Source organism: Electrophorus electricus, chromosome 19 (assembly GCF_041902795.1).
Source record: "Electrophorus electricus isolate QZ-2024a chromosome 19, ASM4190279v1, whole genome shotgun sequence".
NCBI classification, from domain to species: Eukaryota; Metazoa; Chordata; class Actinopteri; order Gymnotiformes; family Gymnotidae; genus Electrophorus; species Electrophorus electricus.
The window spans coordinates 1,421,203-1,446,500 of record NC_137515.1 but is presented as its reverse complement, the minus strand read 5'-3'; the positions used below and the strand labels follow the sequence as shown (position 1 = coordinate 1,446,500).

Sequence of the window (25,298 nt, the reverse complement as noted above, 5' to 3'; positions counted from 1 at the left end):
ACACTCCTGTATCATTGGAACATACAGGTGCACATAGACATATACATAGATTATAGGTGTATGCAGCCTAACTGTTACTGGGTCAGCCTCGCTCAAAAATATTAGACCACATAAAAATCAATGCTTTCGAAATTACCAGTTAAAAATCGTCTGGCACCTGACAGCTCAGTAACAGATTTTGAAAGCAGCAGGGAATAAAGCCCCATCGAGCTGAAAATCTATAAATAAGAACGCTGAAATTCTCTTTGTATATAAATGTACACCAGCTGCCGCCTAAAGTGATATGCGACACGAATGATGAGGGCGAGGAAGCTGTCGGCCCGTTCCCCGTGATCCCTGGCGCGTGTTACGCAGCGCAACGCGCGAGGCGCAATGTTGCACTGGGTCAGCAGCGCAGAGACCGACCGCCTCGCGGTCTGTAGTCGTGGAGCGACGCGAGACGACACCGACCCCTGGGCAGGACCGGGACACCATACCTTTATATAGCCCCACGAGACGGAGAGTAAATAATTGGCTTCAGGCATTTTCGCAAAGCAACCAAAAGCGCGTTTGAAGGGCGCGGGCAGGAAAACAAATCCCGTTTATCCGGCAGACAGTCCGATCGCCAGTCTGCAGGCGCTCATAATCTCAGAGCAGGGAGGATGCCGGCGGGATGACGTCAGCTGATCCGAGGTCAGACGGAGGCGGCCCGAGGATGCTGACGGGGAGCAAGCTGCCCGGACGCATGTTCGCTCTCCCGCGCTCCGAGGAAAAATGGCACGAGAGGGAGGACGGTGGGCTTGTGCGAAAAAGGAGCGCGCTTGTCAGCACCTTCCAAATGAGGGAGCGCGCTCGTAGCCGATGCAGCCTGGCCCACCAGTCAGCCAATCAGGGCTGATTTCAGACAGAGCAGAGGGGTGGGGCAGCGGAGGTATGCTAATTAGGAGGCGTGGCCTTGGTGACTTACGCTCTCCCACCTCCCAGCTCATGCACGAACTCCGCGACAGGCAGCTCGCGTGCCGCTCACGCGTACTGTGACGCCTAGACGATACAACGCCGTGGGTAGCGCGTGGCTTCGCTCGTGCTGCTAGGGCGTCTGATCTGAGCGCTCATCTAAACTGAAAATGAAGCATCCCGTATCCCTCTTGGCAAGTCAAGGACGAGTTAAAAAGCAGAAAGCACGTCCAGTCGTTCGCCCAGAGGAAGCAGCAGGGCTACCCAGACGGAACTCATCAAACCTGTCCACAGATGAACTCATTTGATAAGCAAACGATGGGCCCTCGTTAGCGCGGCTTCTAACAGCCATCTTCGCCGTACCTCCCTGTGCCTATCTGAATATTATGCCAAGCCTGGCAGAGCATGCCTCCGTAGGCTGGCAGGAGCAACACTGCTATTCTGTTACCTTCCATGTCATTTTATGTCCTCATGCAAAGCAAGAAAGCAGGACGTGTTTGACAGGGGAGACGGACACCACGGCCTTCTGAGGAAATACCGCAGTTCGATAACCGAGAACGCGAGTGAGAAAAGTCTAGAAACAACAGAGACAAAAATGATCAGCAGTGTTTGTGTTTGTCTTTCTTTTGGAGGCGGACAAACGCATCGTTACGCTGAAACGTGCAGTAAGCGCATCGATTTAACTGTTTTTACGGCAGCATAAGCTACGCTAGAAATAACGAAAATGATGAGATCAAAGGAATCTGATGACCCAGTTGGTTTGTTCCATTCCCAGTTAGTTTGTTCCATTCCCAGTTGGTTTGTTCCATTCCCAGCAGGACTCGCAGTGATTCACTGTGCTCAGATGGGTTAGGATTACACGTCTATGTTTTGGAAATGCTGGACTGAAAGCACTTTATTTTTAACACTAGAAATACCATTACATAATGTTCAATACAGCAGCAAGGCAACCCATCAGTCCCCCTGTAGCACCAGATGAAGTCCAGAAGGTCACAAGACATACTTGGACCACTGTAAGAGTCCATATATACGTAGACTGTATGTCTCTCTCTGGCCTTTCACTGAAGGAAGCTGCAGCTGGTATCTCTCCCCGTGCTACATCAAGGCTAATGCCCGTGCACAGCTGGTGCCCCTCACGTCTCTCTGTTCCCGATAGTCTGCCCTTAAACGAAGCAACTGGAATTCCAGCGCCGAAGGAGAACAGCATTCTGGGAGTGTTTTGTGAGGGCACAGGGCCCCTGTGGTTTTCTGTGAAGAGGAGTGCGGCGTGTTCCAGTGGGGGCCAAGGCCGTGGGCTGGGTTCGTGCGGAGTCCATCCGGCCTCGGTTTAGGCTTTCGGCGGCCTCTTTGAGTGCAGCCTTCCTCGCGGTTGCGACGTTGAAGGGGACGGTGAAGGCGCTGGGGAACATGTGCAGAACACCCCTGAGCCCCAAACCACAGTCCTGGGAGGAGGTACTTCCTCCCTCCCTCGCTCTTCATCTCCCTCTCTCTGCCCTGCCTTCCATCTGCTCTGGGTTTGAATCCAGGCACAAAGACGCCATGGGCCTCGCAGCGCGCTGGGTGTGGGTCCAACTAAAGTTTCAGTGGGAGCAGAGTGTGCCGCTGGCTAAGAGGACAGTCGCTTTATTGGCAGATGGTTGATTCAGGATCACACTGACTGACATGTCAAACCTAGTGTTAGGGTTAGTACAGTACCCGAGGGTAAAAAATACAACTCTGAACATTCCTACTCCCACTTAGAAAATCTCTGCAACCTTTAATCGAGAAGTTAGATGCAGTTTCTTCCAAGCTTGACAAATAACAAAACTGGTCATTATTAGTCACTTTTCTCTTTTCTCAGATGGTTATCTTGGTATCTCTCAAAACTCAATTTTCGATCATAATCTGGGGCCTGGGCGGTGAGCTTGTTCTAAGTGTACTGTGAAACACACAGGTGTGGTAGCAGAAGACTGAGATGTTATCACTGGATCGCTGGAGCAATGAGGGGAGATGACGCTTTTCAACACTTCCAGCCCCAGCTAAGAGTTTCACCTCTGAGTCATGCGCACGCTAAATTAACACCAAACACTTGGCGGAGGCAACGTCAACGTGAGGCCCAAATTACTGGCAGACCCATTGTTATAAATCTATGACACGAGATTGACACCATAAATCTATGGTGGAGTGGTAGTGTCTGTACGCAGACCTCACTGAATATGTTAGTATTTGTCACTCTCTGTTAGTGTTTGTCTCTCTGTTAGTGTTTGTCTCTCACCCTCTCTGTTAGTGTTTGTCTCTTTCACTTTCTCTCTGTTAATGTTTCTCTCTCTCTCTCTGGTTAGCACCCCTACCATCCCACTGTGGGCCTCCATTCCTTGTGTCTCCATGGTGACTGTCAACGTGTGGGTTTCTTCTCAGTGACAGAAAGCATTTGTTTGTGCGTGTGTGTGTGTGTGTGTGAGATAAAGGTTGGTCTGTCTGCTCTCCCTTTCTCCCACAGCCCCACGGAGTCAGGCCTGAACTCTGTTCTCCCCTAGGAGCTGGTCCAGGGAGCGTAAGCCAGCCTTTCGGCTACAGCCGCGACTCTTTTCTGATCGCTGGCGGAAAGGATAATTGTGTTAAAAGCGGCACTGCATAACCAGGCTGTGAGTAAACACGGTCTGCTTCTTGGGCCGCGCTGCTCGCTGTGACACGTCCGTGTGTCCACTGGGGCTCGGCTGTGCGTGCCGGCCGTGCGGCAGGGAAACCCAGGGAGACAAAGACTTCCGAAGTAATACAGACCTCTGCTTGATCGGGCTTTCAAGTTCACACTCCTCCAGGAACCCTACTGCAAAAATACAGACTTGTTCCACTAACTTCTGGAGGCTTGACTAGAGTCTGTAGAGAAACCCTGTGGGTTCTGTGTGACGAAAATTCTCACAAAACAGTATGTATGACCTTCACTAGTAGAGTATGACCTTCACTAGTATATGGGGTCCGCCACCCCCTCCTTTCCTATCTCTGTCTCGTCACTCTCCACTTCCTGTCTGGAAGACACTGCTAGCATCTACTAAACAAAACTGGACTGGCTGGTGTGTTGATCCACCCACTAAAACAGCAGCGAACACAAAGCAACATTCAACCCCAAACTCAAATCAGCCAGTCATATCCAACGATCAGGCCGCGCAAACGTCCAAAATGCCCCACAATCCACTTCGACTTCTAAGAAGCCACCATGGGCGAGAGTGGGCAAATAATGCAAGTGACCTGTCACAGTTGTCAATCAGGTTAAAGGTCAAATCGGACATCCACAGAACGCATGCAGACGTGCGCGCGTTCGCATGGGCGGGTGCCCACATCTTGACGAGACAGCCAAGTGTCCCCATGCCGCATCACAATCATCTGGTCTGGGTTTTTGACCGGGACGTGGGCTCGCCGCGAGCTGGGATGACACCCGAGGGCTATGCCGGAGGGGGCTGTGCGGTGAAGCTTCTTAAGCAAGGCTCCACTTATGTGAGACTCCGACCCAGGGGTGGCCATCTTGGCTCTGCCTGAAAGGGTCTCAGTCCACAGACGTAACCCGCCCTGGACAGGAACCATGACATCCACGCTTACGGATCCCTTCTGTGTCTCAGAGGACACCAGCATATTCCCAACGGACCATCAGTGATTCATTAATAAAAAACTGAGTGATAATTAATGCTCAATCTAAAACTTTTTGACATTCAGCATTTGCTGTGATTTCTGAATGCAAACACTAAAACAATGATTTAAGAGCCAAAAGAGCCTGTTTCTCCTTGCCGCTGAGACCTTTACATCAGCACTCCACCTTTAGTGACGGAAGCACCACCCAGAGCACTGGCCTGCAACGCGATGCTCAGACCTCGACTCACCTTGTTGGACGCCATCTCGCTGACCGAGTGCCTGGTCTGCAGGGTCTCCAGCTGGTCCAGGCACCAGTCCAGCTCCTCCAGGGTCTCGGTGGCCAGCTTCTGGTAGGCCTCCTCTGGGGGGAGACAGGGGAGGGGGTGGTCAGTTTTTAGGCGCTTCACAGGGCTAGCCGAGGCTTCGTGCGCGTCCTCCACGTCGTAGACGGCCATGTCGCCGTGCACACACGGGTGACTCTTCATGCCTTGACGAGAGGAGCCCCCCCGCGGAGGAGCGGGGGCTCAAGGGTGGACGTTGAGCCGAAGCCAGCCCAGGAATAAACGCCTGACTTTAGTCTGCAGGAGTGCACGGGTGTCCAGACGAGAGGAGAGATGGGTTCACACAGACGGCAGGGAAGTAGAGCGGGGCTCCTCTAAGTACACATAAACACAGGCACTCGCACGGGCTCCGAATCCCCTCGGAATCCTCTCGCGGATCCCCAGTCGAACGTGTCCCTGCCTGGCATAACAAAGCAGAGTCCCAGCTCACGATCACAGCCGGCCTCCGGCAGACGTGCGTCAGGCTGCGTGCGAGCGGCAGGCACCAGGGGAGGGGGAAACTTTGGGACCCGTGCAGCAGGAGAAACGCAGTGCTCTCCCTGCACCTCCTACCCTCCACAGCCTCCAGCGCCGGCGGCCAACCACCCGGCGCCCCATACGGAGGAGAGGGAGCAGAGCAGCGAGCCTCCTCCTGAGCTCGTGGGCTCCCACACCAAGCAGATTATCCAAGCTGGTATTTATAAAAATAAAAAATTATAAAATGATAATGATAATAAAGGTTCAGCAGTAAGCGGTGATCCAGGAGGAAGCCAGAAGTGGGCAGCCGATCTACGGAGACGTCATGTAGGAGGCATTGCTTTACACAAACATAAGCAGCTTCCTGTGAAACCACAAACCTAAAGAGCTGGAGAGCACGACGCAGGGAGAGAGAGAAAACCCGGGTCGGAGCGGAGCCGAGGAGTACCGGGAGCACGGCCCAACGGTGAAACACGACCCTGTTCTGAGTGGCACGTCATGAACACAGGCCTTAGGAAAAGTACGGTTAAATATAAGCTAAATAAAAAATATCTTTGCAAAATAATTAAGAAAGTGAGACTTCTTGACTATCACAGTACAGCTTTCAAATATCTCTACTGGTGACTTTGTTAGAATAAAGATTTAGAATGAATTAAAATATTAAATATTATTAAGCATATGGCAGTTATGGCAAATAAAGTATAGGGCACTTTATACTAATTTAATTACTAATTTAACTTGTAATTGTGCTCATACATTTATTAGAATCAACAGTGTATATGTGTATGTATGTATGTGTGTGTGTGTATGTAGGTATGTGTATGTATGTATGCGTGTATGTATATAGGTATGTGTGTATGTATGTAGGTGTGTGTGTATGTATGTAGGTGTGTGTGTATGTATGTGTGTGTGTATGTAGGTATGTGTGTATGTATGTAGGTGTGTGTGTATGTATGTAGGTGTGTGTGTATGTATGCGTGTATGTATATAGGTATGTGTGTATGTATGTAGGTGTGTGTGTATGTATGTAGGTGTGTGTGTATGTATGCGTGTATGTATATAGGTATGTGTGTATGTATGTAGGTGTGTGTGTATGTATGTAGGTGTGTGTGTATGTATGCGTGTATGTATGTAGGTGTGTGTGTATGTATATAGGTGTATGTATGTATGTATGCGTGTATGTATATAGGTATGTGTGTATGTATGTAGGTGTGTGTGTATGTATGTAGGTGTGTGTGTATGTATGCGTGTATGTATATAGGTATGTGTGTATGTATGTAGGTGTGTGTGTATGTATGTAGGTATGTGTGTATGTATGTAGGTGTGTGTGTATGTATGTAGGTATGTGTGTATGTATGCGTGTATGTATATAGGTATGTGTGTATGTATGTAGGTGTGTGTGTATGTATATAGGTGTGTGTATGTATGTAGGTGTGTGTGTATGTATGTGTGTATGTATGTAGGTGTGTGTGTATGTATGTAGGTGTGTGTGTATGTATGTAGGTATGTGTGTATGTATGCGTGTATGTATATAGGTGTGTGTGTATGTATGTAGGTGTGTGTGTATGTATGTAGGTGTGTGTGTATGTATGCGTGTATGTATATAGGTATGTGTGTATGTATGTAGGTGTGTGTGTATGTATGTGTGTATGTATGTAGGTGTGTGTGTATGTATGTGTGTATGTATGTAGGTGTGTGTGTATGTATAAATGTATATGTATGTGTGAATGTATATGTGTTTGTGTGTATGTATGTGTGTATTTATGTGTGTACGTACAGTACTGTGCAAACGTTTTAGGCAGGTGTGAAAAAAATGCTGTAAACTAAAAATCATTTCAAACATACAAATAATAATTGTTTATTTTTATCAATTTACAAAATGCAAAGTGAGTGAACAATAGAAAAATCAAATCAAATCAATATTTGGTGTTATTACCCTTTGCCTTTAAACCAGCATCAGTTCCTATAGGTTCAAGTCAGGGATTTTGGAGGATTACAGTCTGGTGTATGATCAACCAATTATACCAAACAGGTGCTAATGATCATCAATTTCACATGTAGGTTGAAACACAGTGATCAACTGAAATATAAACAGCTGTGTAAGAGGCTTAAAACTGGGTGAAGAACAGCCAAACTGCTACCAAGGTGAGGTTGTGGAAGACAGTTTCATGTCACAGGTCAAACACCTGTAAGAGCAAGGCTGAGCACAGCAACAAGACAAGGTAGTTATACCGCATCAGCAAGGGCTCTCCCAGAAAAAGATTTCAAAGCAGACTGAGGTTTCAAGATGTGCTGTTTAAGCTCTTTTGAAGAAGCACAAAGAAACGGGCGACGTTAGGATGGTAGACGCAGTGGTTGGCCAAGGAAGCAATGCAGCAGATGAAAAACACATCAAGCTTGTTTCCCTTCGAAATCGGAAGATGTCCAGCAGTGCCATCAGCTCAGAACTGGCAGAAACCAGTGGGACCCAGGTACACCCATCTACTGTCCGGAGAAATCTGGCCAGAAGTGGTCTTCATGGAAGAGTTGCAGCTAAAAAGCCATTCCTCTGACATGGAAACAAGGTCAAGCAACTCAACTATGCATGAAAACACAGGATCTGGGGTGCAGAAAAATGGCAGCAGGTGCTCTGGACTGATGAGTCAAAATCTGAAATATTTGGCACTAGCAGAAGGTGGTTTGTTCACCGAAGGGCTGGAGAACGGTACAATAACGAGTGTCTGCAGGCAACAGTGAAGCATGGTGGAGGTTCCTTGCAAGTTTTGGGCTGCATTTCTGCAAATGGAGTTGGAGATTTGGTCAGGATTAATGGTGTCCTCAAATACTGAGAAATACAGGCACATACTTATCCATCATGCAATACAATCAGGGAGGCGTATCATTGGCCCCAAATTTATTCTGCAGCAGAACAACGACCCCAAACATACAGCCAGTGTCATTAAGAACTATCTTCATCTTAAAGAAGAACAAGAAGTCCTTGAAGTTATGGTATGGCCCCCACAGAGCCCTGATCTCAACATCGAGTCTGTCTGGGATTACATGAAGAGACAGAAGGATTTGAGGAACCCTACATCCACAGGTTAGTTCTCCAAGATGTTTGGAACAAGCTACCAGCAGAGTTCCTTCAAAAACTGTGCAAGTGTACCTAGAAGAATTGATGCTGTTTTGAAGGTAAAGGGTGGTCACACCAAATATTGATTTGATTTAGATTTCTCTTCTGTTCGTTCACTGCATTTTGTTAATTGATGAAAATAAACTATTAACACTTCCAGCATTTTTTCACACCTGCCTAAAACTTTTACACAGTACTGTGTGTGTGTGTGTGTGTGTGTGTGGGACCTAACCCAGTTCTTGAATAGTTAGCAAAAACTGTCCTGAAGGGACAGTGGTCAGCTTGCAGGTCCTGCAGAGATCCGTGCTGTCAAACCTCAGCAGGACAGAGTGTTTGTTTACCTCAGCCGGTCTGGAAGAAATCCCCTGGGATTAGTACTAGGAATCCCCTGGGATTATACTAGGAATCCCTGCTGGGGAAATGTAACAGCAGCGAGGCTGTTAAGGCCCAGATTTTGGATGTTTTTTGTTTTTCTTTTATTTGTTTTCTTTCTTGTAACCCTGGATTATTAAATGGCAGCAGACATTTTCAAACGCCGACCGGACGGCCACGCGGGCGTGTCGTGCCCCTGACGCCAGCGTTGTAAATAAAGCAAACACTCGGAGAGGCTTCATGGAGAGCGGTTGCTCGGCGCATGCTAATGGTCACACGCGAGTCAAGCGGTGGTGTGCTACGACGCAAAGCGGCTTGTTCAGTGAACGCACTCACGTGAGTGACCCTGGTGCGTTTGCTTGCCAGTCACCTTTCGACATGCACTGTGAATTTGACATGCATATGTATGTAAAGTGACAGATGGGAAGCGTGTATGTCTCTTCCCCCATTGTTCTCCGTGCCCCCCCGTCCTTTCAAAGAGCTGTGCAAACGCTCAGGGGAGATTTCAGGAGCAGGGGTCCACTGTCCTTGCTGACAACATCTCCTCTGACGTCAATATCTTCTCGTGTTTAGTGCGACACCAGAGGCCGGCCCCTCTGCGGTTGCTTTGGCTGAACGCAGGGCCGGGCTGCAGCTAAACTCCGGACCGGAGTCCCGGAAAGAGCGGAGCGCCACCGGGAGCTCCAGTTATCTGATTATTCCCGCAGGTGAGACGGACTGACGGAGCCGGTTAGGTGCTGCGCCCTCGTGTGCGTGAGGACTTGCCACACGAAATACTGAATGGACCCTGAGCACGACAGATCTCGGAGTCAGAAGGTGAGTAGGCAAATCGGCTCAGGAATCCTCTGTCCAACGTGCTACGCGTCTTTATGCCCTCCTACAGGTCACCGGGACCAGGGCACACGAGCGACATCCCCGCATCCCGGGATGGAAGAGATGAGCAGAGCTTGCTCGCTCACGGAGGCCAGCCGTCACAGCGGAGGAGAGCTTCTCCATGTCCCTGGAGGACAAATGACATCATTCCCCCAGTCCCTCCTCTCTCTCTCTCCTTTTCTCGTCACCTTCATCAGACACTTACTACCTTTGCCGTCCCAACACCGGGTTGCCAGGCAACCTGGTCCAGTTAGGGAGCGAGAGGGGCAGAACCTCATTATTTTTAGCAGGAGCTATTTACGGCACAGCTCCTAGTGTAACCAATCAATGAGTATGGGCAGATGCTGCAGGAGCCAGCGAGCGCTGACTGAGTTACAGGTACGGTGCCTCCACTAAATATAGAAACCAGTTTGAACTCAGGGGGCTTGGACAGAGAGGGTCTCTGAGCAGCTGGGGTCCTAAGACACTCCAATCTTGAATCTTCTTGCGTGAATTCTCAGCTCTGGAACGGCCCGAGCAGGCAGCACATCTTCTGCCTGGGAGCGCCGTGCACATGGGGGCACAGGCCGTGCCTGCCCCTGGGGAGGGTCGCAAGGAACCGCACGTCTCTGAGTGGCAGGTTGGTGGCGTGAGTCATGGCAAGGCCCCGACAACGTGCTTTTGTGCAACGACGTTTCTGTATGTGTGTGTGCGTGCTTTTCTGCGTCTTATTAGAGAAGCGCAGCTTCCATCACTGCACCCTTCTTATGAAATGGTGAAATAATGGGTGGATTAATAACGCGTTACAGATTTGTTAAATACTGCATAATTACACCATTTTACGTTTCTACCTATGCAGAAATTTCACAAACAAATAATTCGAAATAAGTGATCATACAGTAGTTGTACGGCTCTTTCCAAAGGGGAGTCTCCTCTGGTTGGGGAACTGAGAACATGAACTCAAAACTGGTAGTGTGTCGCTCTCTAGGGGTTTAAAGCTGGAATGACAGGTTGTCTTAAAGTGGAGATCACTAAACTGGCAACCACACTGCCCTTTGGGATTCAACCACACTGCCCTTTGGGATTCAACCACACTGCCCTTTGGGATTCAAGGTTTCACTTTAGTTTGGGTTGTTACATCTACACACAACAAAGAACACAGTTACTGTAGTTCATCTACAGAGTTCCCTGGAAGTCTTCTACGAAGCAGTTTGGGACCACGGAATTGGCAGAATTTGGCAGAAAAAACAAATTTTTTTTTTTTTAAAGACCTCAAAGCAAACGAGAACTACAGTGAATATGTCCTGAAATCCTGTAATATCTGACCAGTCATTATCTGTCTTAACACTGTGCCCACGCTGTACAGCTGTATTCATATAAAGAATATCTTTGTATTTTCTACAATGGCAGAAGCAAAGATGGAGGTGGTGTCACCTGTGAAGGCTTTTGTGAGCTGTGGTTGGTTACACATCTGGGGCCGTCTGCAAAACAACCACAACATGAACGGATGTGTTAGACCCCAATAAAAAAGTGGGACAGCTGATGGGTTCTGTTTGTCTATTCATTTATGGTTCTAAATGAGTTGGGGTACATTGCATTTAAGCACAATGTAGAAAATTAACTCACTTATTTGAGGTTCTGTCTTGCTGCAAGTTGGTTAATGTTGCAAAATTATTTCGCACTGTTCTCAAGCTGGCCAGTACCTGGAAAATGAAAGAAGGGAAACTCAAATCTGAAAACAGATTTAGGGAGAAACCTGATGTCAACCTTAAAGGAATGTCTTTTTAGAAAACCTTCAGCTAACCTTTTTTAAACAAAACCTAAACATTTCTGGCACTGGAATTTCAAGGCTACCACAAAATAAGTTCTTAATGTTAAACAAATTGACCTAAAGCTACATGAACATGTAACTAAATGTGTTAGGAGTCACTACACAGTTCCCAGTTTAGCACTGGTCACTAACCTGGGCAAATGGTGTGACGATCAGGTCATCCCCATGGCTGCAAGAGATCAGATACATGCAGTGAGTCAGCAGGGTGTCTGGGACACAGCAGATGCTCCACGCTATGCCGGGAGGCCGGCGCGCCATGGTGGTCCCCACACAGGACACACACGTCCGGAATGTCACATGCATTTTGTCGCCACAAAAGAACCATATCGTGAACGGCAAAAATTTCTTCCGCAGCACAGGTGTCGAAATTGGAATACCAAAATGCCAGGGAGAATAAAAGTGAACTGCGTTTTAAAAAAAGCTTTTCTATGATATGGTTTGTCTGTGTGACAAGGGACGATGAGGCAGGGAGGGGCTCGGAGCATTGCACACTTGTCTGGCTTTTCCGAACAACGCCAGCGAATGTTGGCTATTGGGACCCACCGCTCAGGAACGTGGGTGCCGGTTCAGGAGCTAGAGCTTCTGGGCTCGAGAGCCAAAGAGAAGGGCGGTACAGCGGACATGCCACCCCAAGGGCCGCCGTGCAGGCACAGATCAGGCCACTCCTGGCACACATGCCACTGACGACGGACAGGTGCTCGGAAAGCTCAGGGCTAAATCCATCTCCTAGCAAGTCTGCCGAGAACGGCATTTCTCTCCGGCCTTCGGCGTCTCTGCTCTGAGCACATGGTCTCTTCATCCCTTCCCACCGTCCTGCACCTGGATCTGGGTCTCAGTGGACTTATATCTAGCCTCTCTTAATGATCAGTAGGTACTGACCAGTGACTAAATGCACTACAAAAACACAGCGTGGCGCAAAATGGCAAAAACTTCGCCTTGATTTCTATCCTCAGTTTTCATCAAGATAATGTTTCAAAATTAGGCGTATGCAACTGGAAAATACAGCAGTGGCTATTTCTGAAACAGATGGGGGTGTAACCAGAAGTGCAAATCCAAAGGCCCTTAAACAGCAAAACAAACATGCAAAGCGAACATCTTCTCAACAGAGTCCACGTTCTCCAGCGTCTGTGGTATTATGGGTACAGAGGCGGCGGGCCGGAGGTCCCGACAAGAGGCAGCGTGATCAGGCAGCGTGCGTGGAGGCGGGTCAGGGCGGGGCATAGCTGAGGGAGGGGTGGGGTCTGTGAGGTTGGCTCAGCTGTGCCAAGGGTCCGCGCAAAGCTGTGGGTCTCCGGATGACCCCAAAGGCCGTCTGTCATCGGGCTGGGAGGGGAAACGTCGCCTGCGGTAGTTAGCCTGGGACGCGGGAACCGGTGTGTATGTGCACTTATGCGCGCGCGTGTGTCTGAGCCTTCACACAGTGAAGGAGGATCCGTGCTGTATCATGCACTCTTATCCAACTCCCAGAGAATGGAATGGGTTGCAAATAAACCGCTCTAAACATAGCGCAAGGACACGGCTTGACCATGTAGGAACAATCCGTTAACAACAATTACCAGAGGAAACGCCGTCGTGCTTAAAGTGGAAGTGCTGTATCAAAACAGGACATATGATCCAAGACCACCAGCAGTGACATCTCAGATGAGTCCTTAACAGCTCTCCTGGATCAAAGAATTCTGTAACATGTTGAACTCTGTATGAACTTCACGTGGTTCATGAGCTCTCTCTCTGTGTGTGTGTGTGTGTGTGTGTGTGTGTGTGTCTGTGTGTGCATGTGAGTGTGTGTGCATGCGTGTGTGTCTGTGTGTGTGCGCGCGCGTGTGTGCGTGTGCGTGCATATGTGTGTGTGTGTATTCTGCTGGTAACTATTCTCCAAAGAGCAGTAGCCTAAACTAAAGTGCACCATTCATCAGCCCTCTGCTCCGTGCACTCAGACACTGGCCCACATCTACTGTCAATCACTCTATCCACTTTATACACAAGGGTGACAACCTGAGGGGGTTTATAGCCCCATCTACTGTCAGAGATCCATCACTGCACCTCCACGGGACTCGCCTTTAAAAAACAGAACCTTCACTGGCACAGATCTATTATAGACCCAATATAATAGGACTGGGGGCTTCTGGGAGATTAGGGGACTCTTCCACCATACCAGCTGTGATGTTACATGCAGTGTGAAGGCAACATGAGCATGGAGTGAGGCACACGCACACGCACACAAACATGCTGGCAAACGTCCATGCCACGGGTGGCGATCCGCTTACTGTCCACTCCATGTGAGCTTGTCGCCCAGCTGCGTTAACACACAAGGCTTTAAAGCCCGGAATCTCTGACCTCTGCGCTCAACCGAAAGACTCCACACTGAGCGCGAGAGTGTGAGGTATTTCACGCCGCGAGAATAGAGCGGGCTGAATTCAGCAGCCGTTCTCTGCACTAAAAGGTGAGAGAAAGGGAGTGTGAGGTGTGAGGGACAGCGAGGCGAGGCGGGTCAGGCAGGCAGGCGTTGCTCGGGCAGCCGTGGGAGGCAGTGCCGGCACTTACGTTCCACTAATAACAGGCTCAGAGCGGCGTGAGACCAGGCCTGGTCTCTGCACGTGGTTATTCCTATCGATAAGGACACAGTTTGTCAGACAGACGGACAGGCGCGCTCACACACACACACACACAGAGACACGCACACGCACACACACAGACATACAAACACACACAGACACACACATGTGCACACACACAGGTGACAAAGTTCCATAGCTTTGTAGCTTTGGGTGCTCTTGTGTCAAGCTTGCTGTGCAGATTGTTAGTGAACACTCACTGGGGAACTTTCAGTGTGTGAAAGACAGAGCTGGAATGCCCATGCGTATGTTAAAAATATATATCCGATCATTCCTAGCTTAGGAAAAAAAAACTGGCTTGTGACATGAAGGAATGTCAAAATACTCCCAAAGACTTTTGGTTTGGATGAAATTGTCTGCCTTTGTTTTTCAGACATTTTGGTAGATATGACAGGCGGTCTCACGTTAGCCATGTTCATTTTTACCGTGTCCAATAGCCATGTCCAATATTTACCCTATAAGGTTTGAGAAGCCCTGTTTAAGTCCTTGGTTGTTGTGACCCCCAGATATCCCGTTTGAGGTGAGCCGAGAAGGGGAATTATTAAATGACTTACCTGACATTACTGCACAGATAAATGTTAGTGAGGACAACAAACAGAGACGCTTTAAGGGAGTGAACGTGAAGTGACTGAGCTGTCCTGAAGGAGAGAGGATAGTGGGACATCTCCAGCAGTGGCGTCAGTGGAAGGGCGTGGTCATGGCTAAGTCTGGGCGTGTCCTTTTAAAAGGGCCAGCACCCTGAGGGGCTACTGCACGCGTGCAGGCAGAGAAAGACGCAAACACACGGGCTCGTCTGACAGGTCAGGTATGGTGCTACTGGGCAGATATGAGCTTATTAACACACACACACACACACACACACACACGCGCGCACACATACACTGAAGGGCAGGAATCATCTGAATGTATCTCTGATATACCTCTGAGGTTTAATCTTTCACTGGTTTATTAAAATCCAAAACCCAGTTGAGCAATCTTTGCTCAAAGGTCAGGGGCTGGAATGAGACGTGGGAAACTATTCAGGATTTTTGGAGCTTTACATTTAGGGCTTCTTTTCTCAATACTCAATTTATCTTGGTATTTAAAATAAAAACATTAAGCCTTAAAACTAATTTAGTTTTTGAAAAAGTGTTTTCAACAAAAACAAACAGAATTTCAGGGTGGTTTTACATGAGTTATTTGTACGACAGTAATCTCACTTAATTTCAGTTCTTGTTTTTAATTTTTTTTTCCATACTTGTGATTTTGTTGTTTATATGTGACTTATGAAATAGGACTAAAGTATTAATTATGAAATGAATTGGTTTAAAAGGTCGAAAACTAAGAAAACATGCTACTCGTACGTAAAAAAGACATTTTAGTGGAAGGAAATACCTAGATGTCATGTTACATGGAACGAGAGAGTGACTAAACAACCTCGATTATGTGTGGTCCAATGACAAGAGCCGGGAGCTGGGGCTTGTGGGAAACGGAGTTCGCCCAGCTTCCCTCCGCCCGAGTACTCACATGTCGCTGGCGATGGAGGAGTTCCGGGACATGGACTTGGGCGACAGATCATAGTCGCTGTCTGAGCGGTAGAGGAAGGACTCCCTCCTCTGGCTGTGCACGAAGTTGGCCTGGAGCACGAGGCCCGAACCCGGACTGGTCATAGGGTCCAGTGGACTCCTCCCAGACGACGTGCCATTGTCCACGTCGAAGCTGCGTAGGGAGACAGACGGGGCGGGTTAGAGCTGGAAGACAAGCAGGGTTGAACAGGGCGTGACGAAGGTCCGCGGTGCATCCAAACAGAACAATCACACAAAGCTCACAACGTCCTGTAGCGCCCCTGCCCAAACAGGAGTCGAGGAATTCTACATCAAGGCTTGCACACTTATAGTTCATACTGGAAACGATGGACAGGACTGAACTGATCTTAGTTCAGCATTCTTAGTAAAGCTTCTGTGAGCTTAATAACGTAGGGGATTGTTTAAATGTACTACCAAACGTCCCCGTAGTCCTGTAGCGTCACGTCTTTATGAGAGTTTCCCCTCCTGATGACGTCCGGTTCTCAGGAGAGCTAAAGCATGAACAGGTTGGTCCATAATCATCTAATCCCTGTAGACACACCCCTAGGAGGCTAACGGGAAGCTCACCTCATTACCATGGCAACACCTTTGGTGATGTCACCAGTCATGGTGCGTTCCCCTCAAAGATTTGCAGTGGAAAATAGACAAATCTCCAATGAACCGATTAAAAAGCTGCATTTGATCAAAGACCTCCGACATTCGCAAACCTGGTTAAAGATAAACCCTATAAATAAAGTACTATATATTCCATTAAGTATGAAACACACACACACACACACCAGCTGCAGCCACATCCATCAGGGTTCTCTGGAGAAAACTATCAGGCACTGATCACAAATTTCTCCCCTAAAAAGGCTAAAAGCAGAAAGTTCAGTGTCGTAACATGGCGTGATCCAGACTTCTGTACGCACCTTACTGCTATGTGAGGTATGGAAAACTACACAACTAACTCTGTCCCTCCAATGTCTGTACAGGTTTGAAGTGTCGCTAACAAAGGACAAATGTTAAAAGCAAACAGGAGTGTAATTACTGCTGTATGGTCAACATATGATGCATATTGAGGCTTTGTAACATTGTTTAAAATCCAGTCTCTAAAGTCATATGAAGATGTGAGGACCCAATAGCAACAGTATAAGAGTCAAAAATGGCAATAAGAAGTACTGACTGACTGAAACTGAGCAAAGTTGCAACAAAACCGGACAACAAACAAAACCATTATTATTTTTTGAAGGTTGTGCAACACTGGTTTGCAAAACCATGCAGGCTTTTGAGAGCGCCACATGCCCTATCCACAGACCACGGGGTGCTTAGGCCCCTGTCTGGGAGGCACCAGAAATGGCTGAAATGGCTGTCTATTGAGACACTTCCTGGTGGGGACTTTAGCACAAGCGCTCGGCCATAGAGCCACGCTGCTCTGGCCCCGCCTCCCTGCCCCCAGGCCGCTCTGGCCCCGCCTCCCTGCCCCCAGCCCTGTAGGCTGACCGAGAAGCAGGTGGCACGTTCCCAGCCCCCATAAATGCTACGGTCCACGCTGCCGGCCTTGGTGCTCCGACTCCAGTCACAGATGGCTCAAAAATAACAGGGAAGAAGTTAAGGTCATGATTGACATTCCAAACAGGCCAGCGGGAGAGCTGACAGACAAAAGGAAAGCAGAGAGGTGTGGCAGACGTGGGTTAGTACGTTAGAACGGCTCCTAAATCCAACCTAAAGGCCAACATATTTTGTTGTTTGTTTCTTTGACCATTAGTGGGTGCTGTAGATGTTCTACAGGAAACCCAAGAACCACTCACAGATACTCACAGTCATGTTCAGGGCTGGATTACACCAATCACAGTCTTTGAAAAAACTAAACTCCTGCCACCTATTGGCTTACAGAACTTTAAAAAAATGATTTTTGGCAAATGGACGGTGGACAGCTGTTTGGTGTAAGCGTCGGAGCCCTGGCTCAGCACTGTGCGCTGTGACGGACTGTGACACAGGGTCCTGCAGGGCACTTAGACAGACGAGCTGAAGAAGAAACAACGGGAGCAGAGTCCCGTTTCGTGGCCAGTACTGTTTCATTTTACAGCTAATGACGTGGACATGTGGCCCAAGCCTGTACCACAGGTGTCTCTCCAAATGAGTCAGCTGAGAAAATAAACGGATTTGGTCTAGACCTCTGCTGAACTCTTCAAGATTAGGACATATGTAAGCTTCAATGGACATTACCACATATATAAAGAATCATTCATTATAATAAAATTACATCCACTCCAAAAACACGCCGCTGTATATATGGCAGCTAGAAGTGATGGTGGTGCCCATCTGATGTAGTCTCACACACACACACATGCAAGTGCACACCAAGACTCCTTCCACTGTCTAGCGAGACCCAACATATCTGATGTCACGGGTGTCCCGCACTGAACAACAGTGACGTGACTCCGCGACGTCCCGCCGCGCTCCTCCTCTCAGACATGGAGGTGTCCAGGCAGGTGTGTCCCCACAGAGAGGCCCGCGCGGCCGTGTCAGGGGGGAGGCAGGAGGGCTGATGCACCGCAGGGGCCCGGCGGCACCTGCCGGGGCCTCTCTAATTGGACCGTGGGTGGCCTGTCGCTCGGCTGTTGGCACACTGATGACAAAAGCGGTTATTTATAAAGGCGCGGGAGACGGGTGGAGTGGAGGGTGGGGACAGGGAGAGAGAGGACGAGACGGTGTCCTTGGCCCACGTCAGCAGAGGTCGCCCCTGGAACAGCGAGAGGGGAGGGCGCAAACAGTGGAGTCGTGCGACGGGTCCTCGTGCGACGGGTCCTCGTGCCTGGCGTGCCAAGCGGCCAACGCGGCTCCCATTAACTTCCTGCTGTGGCTACCAGTAGCTGTCATGCTGATTTGATTGGCTACTGCAGTGGGAGCAGGTTTGAGGCATGACAGCGTCATGAGCACCGAGCAGCGTGCGTTATGTACAACATAAACCAGATACTGGAATGGCCAGTGCGCCCTGTCACACGGAACAGCAGATACCCGTCCACCACCGGGAGCGCTGCTGGGATTCTACAGTGAAAGTTGACCCATGGCAATGCTAGGAGCAAGACTCACACTTTCCTACGGCTAAAGACACAGAAATAGACGATAATGGCATCTCCATTAGCAACAACGGAAGAAAATATGCCCGACTTTGCACATTTGACGTGAAAAACCAGCTGCGTAAAACGACTCCTTTAACAACGTTAAGCACGTCAACCGGGCAGCTTTTGACAGCATCCGGTATGGATTTCGCAGAGAAAGGTGAGACACTGCTGACGTCCAAACACCCGCCCTGCGCTGACGGTGGACTGTGTGGGGAAAGAGAGAGAAGGGTCACGGAAAACAGCGGAGAACTTTACCAGATGCCCTCGGAGTGTCTGAGCGAGCTGGTGGAGCGCGAGCGCGGTTTCATGACAATGCTCATGACCAAACACGTGCCCGGCTCTCCTCCTTCTCCTCGCGTCCCCTCTCCGGCTGCAATAACTGAATCTAGACGTCCTCCGCGCGGGCGGACCTCCGCATGCTCCCTGGAGCTCTCGGCTGAGCCGTCGCAGAAGGGGCTCGCGCCCGGGAACTCTTTTCTGCCCAGCGACTGGCCCTCTGCGCCTCTCCTCCACCCCGACTGCTGACTGAGCAGGCAGAGGCTCGTGTTTCCTCTCTCCTCTGTCGCTCTCTCTAGCAGTGGCCGGGGAGAAGGGAGTGGGATCCGTGAGGGGAGGGTGTTGTCCTAGGGGGGCAGTGTCTTTGTGTTTGTGCTGTATCTCAGAGAGGGAGCCAAAATGGCTTCAGGGAGTGGAGGAGAGTGTATTTATGTGCACGTGTGTGTGTGTGTGGGGGGGGGGGGGGTTGCACACTTCGCCAACACGCTTGGGCACAAAAACGTTCCCATGTGCACATACACATGTGCATTCAGACACGCACAAGCAATGCTGACAACTTCCTGGAGACGGGACGCGCAGAGCGTGCGAGAGTGATGGTCGTAGACGTGCTTGCGTGTGTGGGAGGAAGTGAGCTGTCCAGAAGACAGAGAGTTAAAGAAAGAAGGCAAATACACCACGGATCAGTCCCTGTTCACCTGGACACATGCCTGGAAACATGAGGAGGAACACGACAAGATATGATATTACTTACAACACAAAAGAGTAGAATAGAATTCCTTTACAGATGGGATTGTGTGTGTGTGTGGGGAGCACTGCCTACAGGCCATATCTGATCTAATAAAAAGCACTGTGGCAGTAATGTCTGAGGATTTCAGCGAGTGAAACTCTAAGACCTTTGACCCTTATAAGCGAGCTCGCAGGCCTGGGGCCAAACCCCCCCCCCCCACACACACACTCACACACACCCGTACACCCCCCGGACCCCCACACACACCCGTACACCCCCCGGACCCCCACACACACCCGTACAGCCAGCCCATTCTGACCCTAACCCTTCATTATCGCACGGCACTGAGGCAGATATCAAGCTGGTGGAGAGACAGACTAATTCAAACATCAGTGATGAGCAGAAGTCATGAATGAATTCATGCACAGACATGAATTTGAGGGGGAAACATGAATCGCACCATTTCAGCGCCACGATTCTTCAGTCCCAGCGCTAAAGCTACGAAGCACATGAATCCAGTATTTCGAAAGCGGTGTCATGTGTATCACAGCTGTATTATATCCCTATACGTTTGGACAGAGCTTAAACATCTGTGGGAACAAGGGGTCTTCCAGCTTTAGCTTAAAGGACAAAGTCTTAAACTGGATGGTGGACTCACCTTTCCTATGGAAAGCTATGGAGCATCTGGGCAGGTTAAATGCTTGGTTTTGAACTTGCGTTAGTACTTAGGAGTCGCGAGTAGTCGCGCTGAACCATAACACAAAGAGCAACACTGCAGGGAACTCACACAAACAAGATCTCACCCAGGCACAGAGAGAATCTGATCCTGCAGACATACCAGGAGCTAGGACACATCACCGCCACGCTGGGCGCTACTGTAAGGTTTTGATCTCACACTTTTCTGTTCTGATCGCACTGATCCTTGATCCCAATGACTTAGCAGGAGCCCAACCCCCACGCACAAACCCTCGAAGCATCAGATACCAAAACGGGATTTTATTGCATTTGCTGGCATAAACAGGAAACCATGAGTTCGAGTTACTCTTGAACAGGAGAAATCAATGGGTCATAAATGCAGGCATTGGGCAGGAGCAGAGCAGGAGTGTGTGTACGATGGTATTTTACACAGAGCTAGAGGTGAGGGTCAGTACATACAGGAAACAGGGTAGGTGAAGATGTGAGACACACATCCTGACATCAGACATCACAAGATCAGGCATCACAACACCAGACAGCACGACATTAGACATCATGACATCAGACATCAGACATCATGATATCAGACATCATGACATCAGACATCACGACATCAGACATCACAAGATCAGGCATCACAACACCAGACATCACGACATCAGACCTCATGACATCAGGCATCACAACATCAGACCTCATGACATCAGGCATCACGACATCAGACATCACAAGATCAGGCATCACAACTCCAGACATCACGACATCAGACATCATTACAGCAGGGTTGGATCGGTGGCTGTTGATAGCAGGGCAGGACACTTCTTAAACACATGAAGAGGGGCGTGGCTGATCCACCCCTGCATGTGGCCGGCTAAATGAAACCAGCTGATAGACCAAGTGGACTTGGACCCAAGTGGGTTGTTTTGGCATGAGCCGTTTTTATCTGTTCCCGACAGCTGGTGGGAGGGGGCGTGCAATAATTGGGTCCCACTGTCACATGACGACAGAAGAGAAATTCACACCACAGCCTGCACCGTACATGCCATGGGTCTGGCTGGCATGACCTCTGAGATACACTCAGAGAACACTCGTGCTCACCAGGGACCTCAGCTGATCAACAAAATATCAGTCAATGCTTCCAGAAGCTTCAGAAAACATTCCCGCTAAAAATAGTCACTTGAGGCCTAGTAATATAGATGCATGTCTTCTTGAGTAGTCACAGTGGTATACATGTGTATAAACAGACACCTCTTAGCATGAAGGAGGGAGCCCTCTGTTGGTGGGGAAAAGAAAGAAAACCGAAAGAATTGGTTAGCTGGTCAGTTCCAGAAAAGTCCCCCATACCGATAAGACTACATACAGGATGCATCCCCAACTCATAACCACCCAAATTCATACTGGATACTGAGTCATTTGAACAAATACAGATGTTAGTGGAAATCTCATGATTATAATAGACCTTCATATGATCACTTCATGTTCATATGGCCTTCGTGTACAGAAATAGACGGTCCCAGTAAGGTTTTCATGATGGGCTTACTGAGAGCATACATGTGTGAGAACTGAGGTATAATAAACAGAAAATAACACTTCAGACCAAGCCGTGTGTACTGAGTCACTGCAACATCCTCTTTCAAAACTACCACAGCATTGCAAAAGTTTTCAAGCTACCAAGCTACGTTTGGCAGGGCTGGAGAGTCTGCTAAACATGAACACAATAACACAGACATTACTTATTAAAAGATTTCAAAGCTTCTGACATTTCCTTCAGATCTAGAATGATAAGACCTCTTAAACCATAACCGAGAGGCATCAGTGCCTAGAGCTGTATTAGCTCCGCAGAAGCTACTGTTGGAGAGAGAGAGAGAGAGAGAGAGAGAGAGAGAGAGAGAGATACCTTAGGAGCTCACCTCCTTAAGCTAATGACATCTTAGCGAGGGGGATCATAGCACCCAACCACAGCTGTGTTACCATACATTCTGCCATTCCCACATCCCATGAGCTACCCATATGCTCACAGCCTAAACACAGGACACATTTATGTATCTCACTTAGTGAAAGTAAGAGAAAACTCCAGCACAGGAGGCAGGGCCAGTGTCGCAGCCCCCAACAGAGCAGACACACTACCTGTAGGATCGAAGCAAGCGCTTTCTCCTCACGACCCTGGAAAAAGCACGGATTGGGACCACAGAGGGCTCCCGCCATCTCTCCATGGCCATCGAGGTGCTCGAGGTTGAGCGCTGTCCTGCAGTCTTCAATGCATCTCCGCCTGTCCATACCCGGGCCACTCCCACTGGCCTCCATTCAGCCCGCCTCTTTTCGGGGAAGCAGAGTCCAGCCTGGGGCTGATTCCAGATCAGAGCCTACATGCTTTCTTCTGCCTCTCTGCACTTTCTCTGTGATGTTTCGGCTCAGACAGGAACCTGCGTCAGGTAGCGGAGCTCCCTTACTTGAGTCTGGGGTCACCTGTAGTGCTCGGCGCTCTTCACACGGGGGTGTGGATGAGGGCAGAGCATTAGGTCTGAGACATACAGCACGGAGGTTGAGACTCTGGGAGAATGCGTTTTCACTAACATGTGGCAGCTGTCTGTCTGCTCTCACTTCCTGTGTGGTTTTTGTCAGAGGCATCAACCCATGGCCCAGGGGCTGTCAGCGTGTGTAACATCTTGTGGTAGTGCATATGTCATGCGACATGCACTACAACCACCCGCAATCCCACAGCATCAGGCCATAAAGATCCACCACTCAGCACCAGGTACACAAGTCTCTGACGAACAGAGCTGACCCAAGCACTGAGCACAACAGCCCAATAACATTATTAGTGCAGATAATTTACTAGGCTACGTGTTAAGACATTATAATAATAATAATAATTATTATTATTATTATTAGTAGTAGTAGTAGTAGTAGTATTAGTATTATTATTATTAGTTGCATTTATATAGCGCTTTTCTCAAACTCCAGGACGCTTTTACAAATATCAAATGTCCACAGACGTGCTCCCAGCGTCCTGTGTTCCTAACGTTCATGTTCGTGGACGCTGGGCACAGCATGCCAGCAGCTATCCAGTGGTGCTCAGGGACTGGTCCTCATTCCTGAGGCACTTCAAAACACACTAATCTCAGAGGCATATTTGCCATACTGTTCTAGCAAGTATTTTAGTATTCAAGTAAACAAATACTGGTGTTTAATATTAATAATTTATTATTACTGGTGGTTTTGTGTATGCCTTCCCCTGCTGTTACAGGTCTATTGTGTCCACTGAAGTCAATGTGAATAGCTGATAAGATAAAACAATTAGACGCCTCCCTTTAGCTGTCTGCTAAGACTCAGTGTCCTGTGCAAGCTACTGTCTTGCTGTACAATGAAACAAAGTTATCCTATACTGCAAACAACCTGCAAAATGGGTGAGTAGCGTCATACTCAATGGTCTGGAATAGTCTGCCAGCAGACCGCTGCTTAAAGACAGATATGAACTTACAGCCTAGACACACCCAGACCCAGATCTCACCATCTTCTGCAGACCCTGATGTCGACAGGTCTGTGGGTGGGAGATGGTGGAGGGGTGTCAGTTTCTGCTCACCACATCTCGGAAGCGACAGACAGACTCGTCTTTAGCTGGGGAGCGACAGACGGACTCATCTTTATATCGGGAGTGATGGACAGACTCGTCTTTAGCCTTAACATGCCATCATTCGCTTCTCCTTCTATTTAAGTACCAGACCGTCTCCAGGGCAAAGGGACACCAGATCTCCAGGTCACATAAACACTGGAGATGAAAAGTCAGTGCTACACATTTCATTGAAATGGGGGTGCTGGGTGTCTTGGTCCACGCTAAAGACCAGGTGCACACACCGTGTTGGCTCTGTCACAGACAACTGTTTCAGGCCCTAGTCTCACAGACTGTATTCTAACATGGCTTCCCCAGCAGACACGACACAAACACTAAAGTCTTGAGTGATGTACGCACATTTGTTGTGTATGAGGTGTGTGTTCTACACAGGACCACGAAGGGCCCTTGGTGAAGGGAAAATGTACTGCTTACAATCACGAGGGTCTGATCAGATCTGGAACATGAACACTGACAGAGCTGCAGCACGGCAGATATTTGTGGTTCTCATCAACCACTACATCCTCTATCGATTTGCATATGTATATATAAACCACTACATTCTCTCTCTCTATCTCTCTCTCTCTCTCCCTCCCTCCGTCTCTCTCTCTCTCTCTTGCTTTCTCCCTCTCTCTCTCTCTCTCTCTCTCTCTCTCTCTCTCTCTCTCTCTCTCTCTCGCTTTCTCCCTCTCTCTCTCTCTCTCTCTCTCTCTCCCTCTCTCCCTCCCTCTCTCTGTCTCTCTCTCTCTCGCTTTCTCCCTCTCTCTCTCTCTCTCTCTCTCTCTCTCTCTCTCTCTCTCTCTCCTCTCTCTCTCTCTCTCTCTCGCTTTCTCTCTCTCTCTCCCTCTCTCTCTCTCTCTCTCTCTCTCTCTCTCTCTCTCATATATATATATATATATAGATATATAGACATTCACACTTCTGAGTGACAAAATGACCCTTCACCTCTCTGGTTCTTAAGCATGCTGAGGTTAAAATGACAGGAGAGTTAGACTGTAGTGGCTGAGCAGTCAGGGGAATGGGTGAATTCTGCTCTTACACAGCAATCCACCTGCTCAGGGATCTCGTCATCTACTATCTACTAGTATGAGAAAGATAAAGTTCAGCTGATGCCGGTAAACATTAGATTAAAAACCAGACAGCTGATACAGAGATGAGAACATTTGATTAAAATCTTTTAAATCAAGCACACTGGTTAAAATCTT

The 25,298-nt window shown here is 48.7% G+C and overlaps 1 protein-coding gene across 11 annotated transcripts in view; it reads right to left on the bottom strand.

Annotated features, from left to right (window-relative positions):
* Positions 1-25,298, bottom strand: part of LOC113584247 (3',5'-cyclic-AMP phosphodiesterase 4D-like) — a 126,352-nt gene that overhangs the window by 6,997 nt on the left and 94,057 nt on the right. For 6 of the 11 annotated variants that reach the window (XM_081702581.1, XM_081702576.1, XM_081702577.1 and 3 more), the window contains 6 exons: positions 15,619-15,810; positions 14,042-14,104; positions 11,633-11,669; positions 11,296-11,372; positions 11,104-11,150; positions 4,785-4,897 (listed from right to left, as the gene is read on the bottom strand). In XM_081702581.1, coding sequence (XP_081558707.1) covers positions 4,785-4,897; positions 11,104-11,150; positions 11,296-11,372; positions 11,633-11,669; positions 14,042-14,104; positions 15,619-15,810 — 529 coding nt within the window. Of the gene's footprint in view, positions 1-476; positions 4,747-4,784; positions 4,898-11,103; positions 11,151-11,295; positions 11,373-11,632; positions 11,670-14,041; positions 14,105-15,618; positions 15,811-19,039; positions 19,436-22,610; positions 23,110-25,298 lie in introns of those variants that run through there. The other 5 variants (XM_081702580.1, XM_035535221.2, XM_035535223.2 and 2 more) reach the window with 5 other exon arrangements.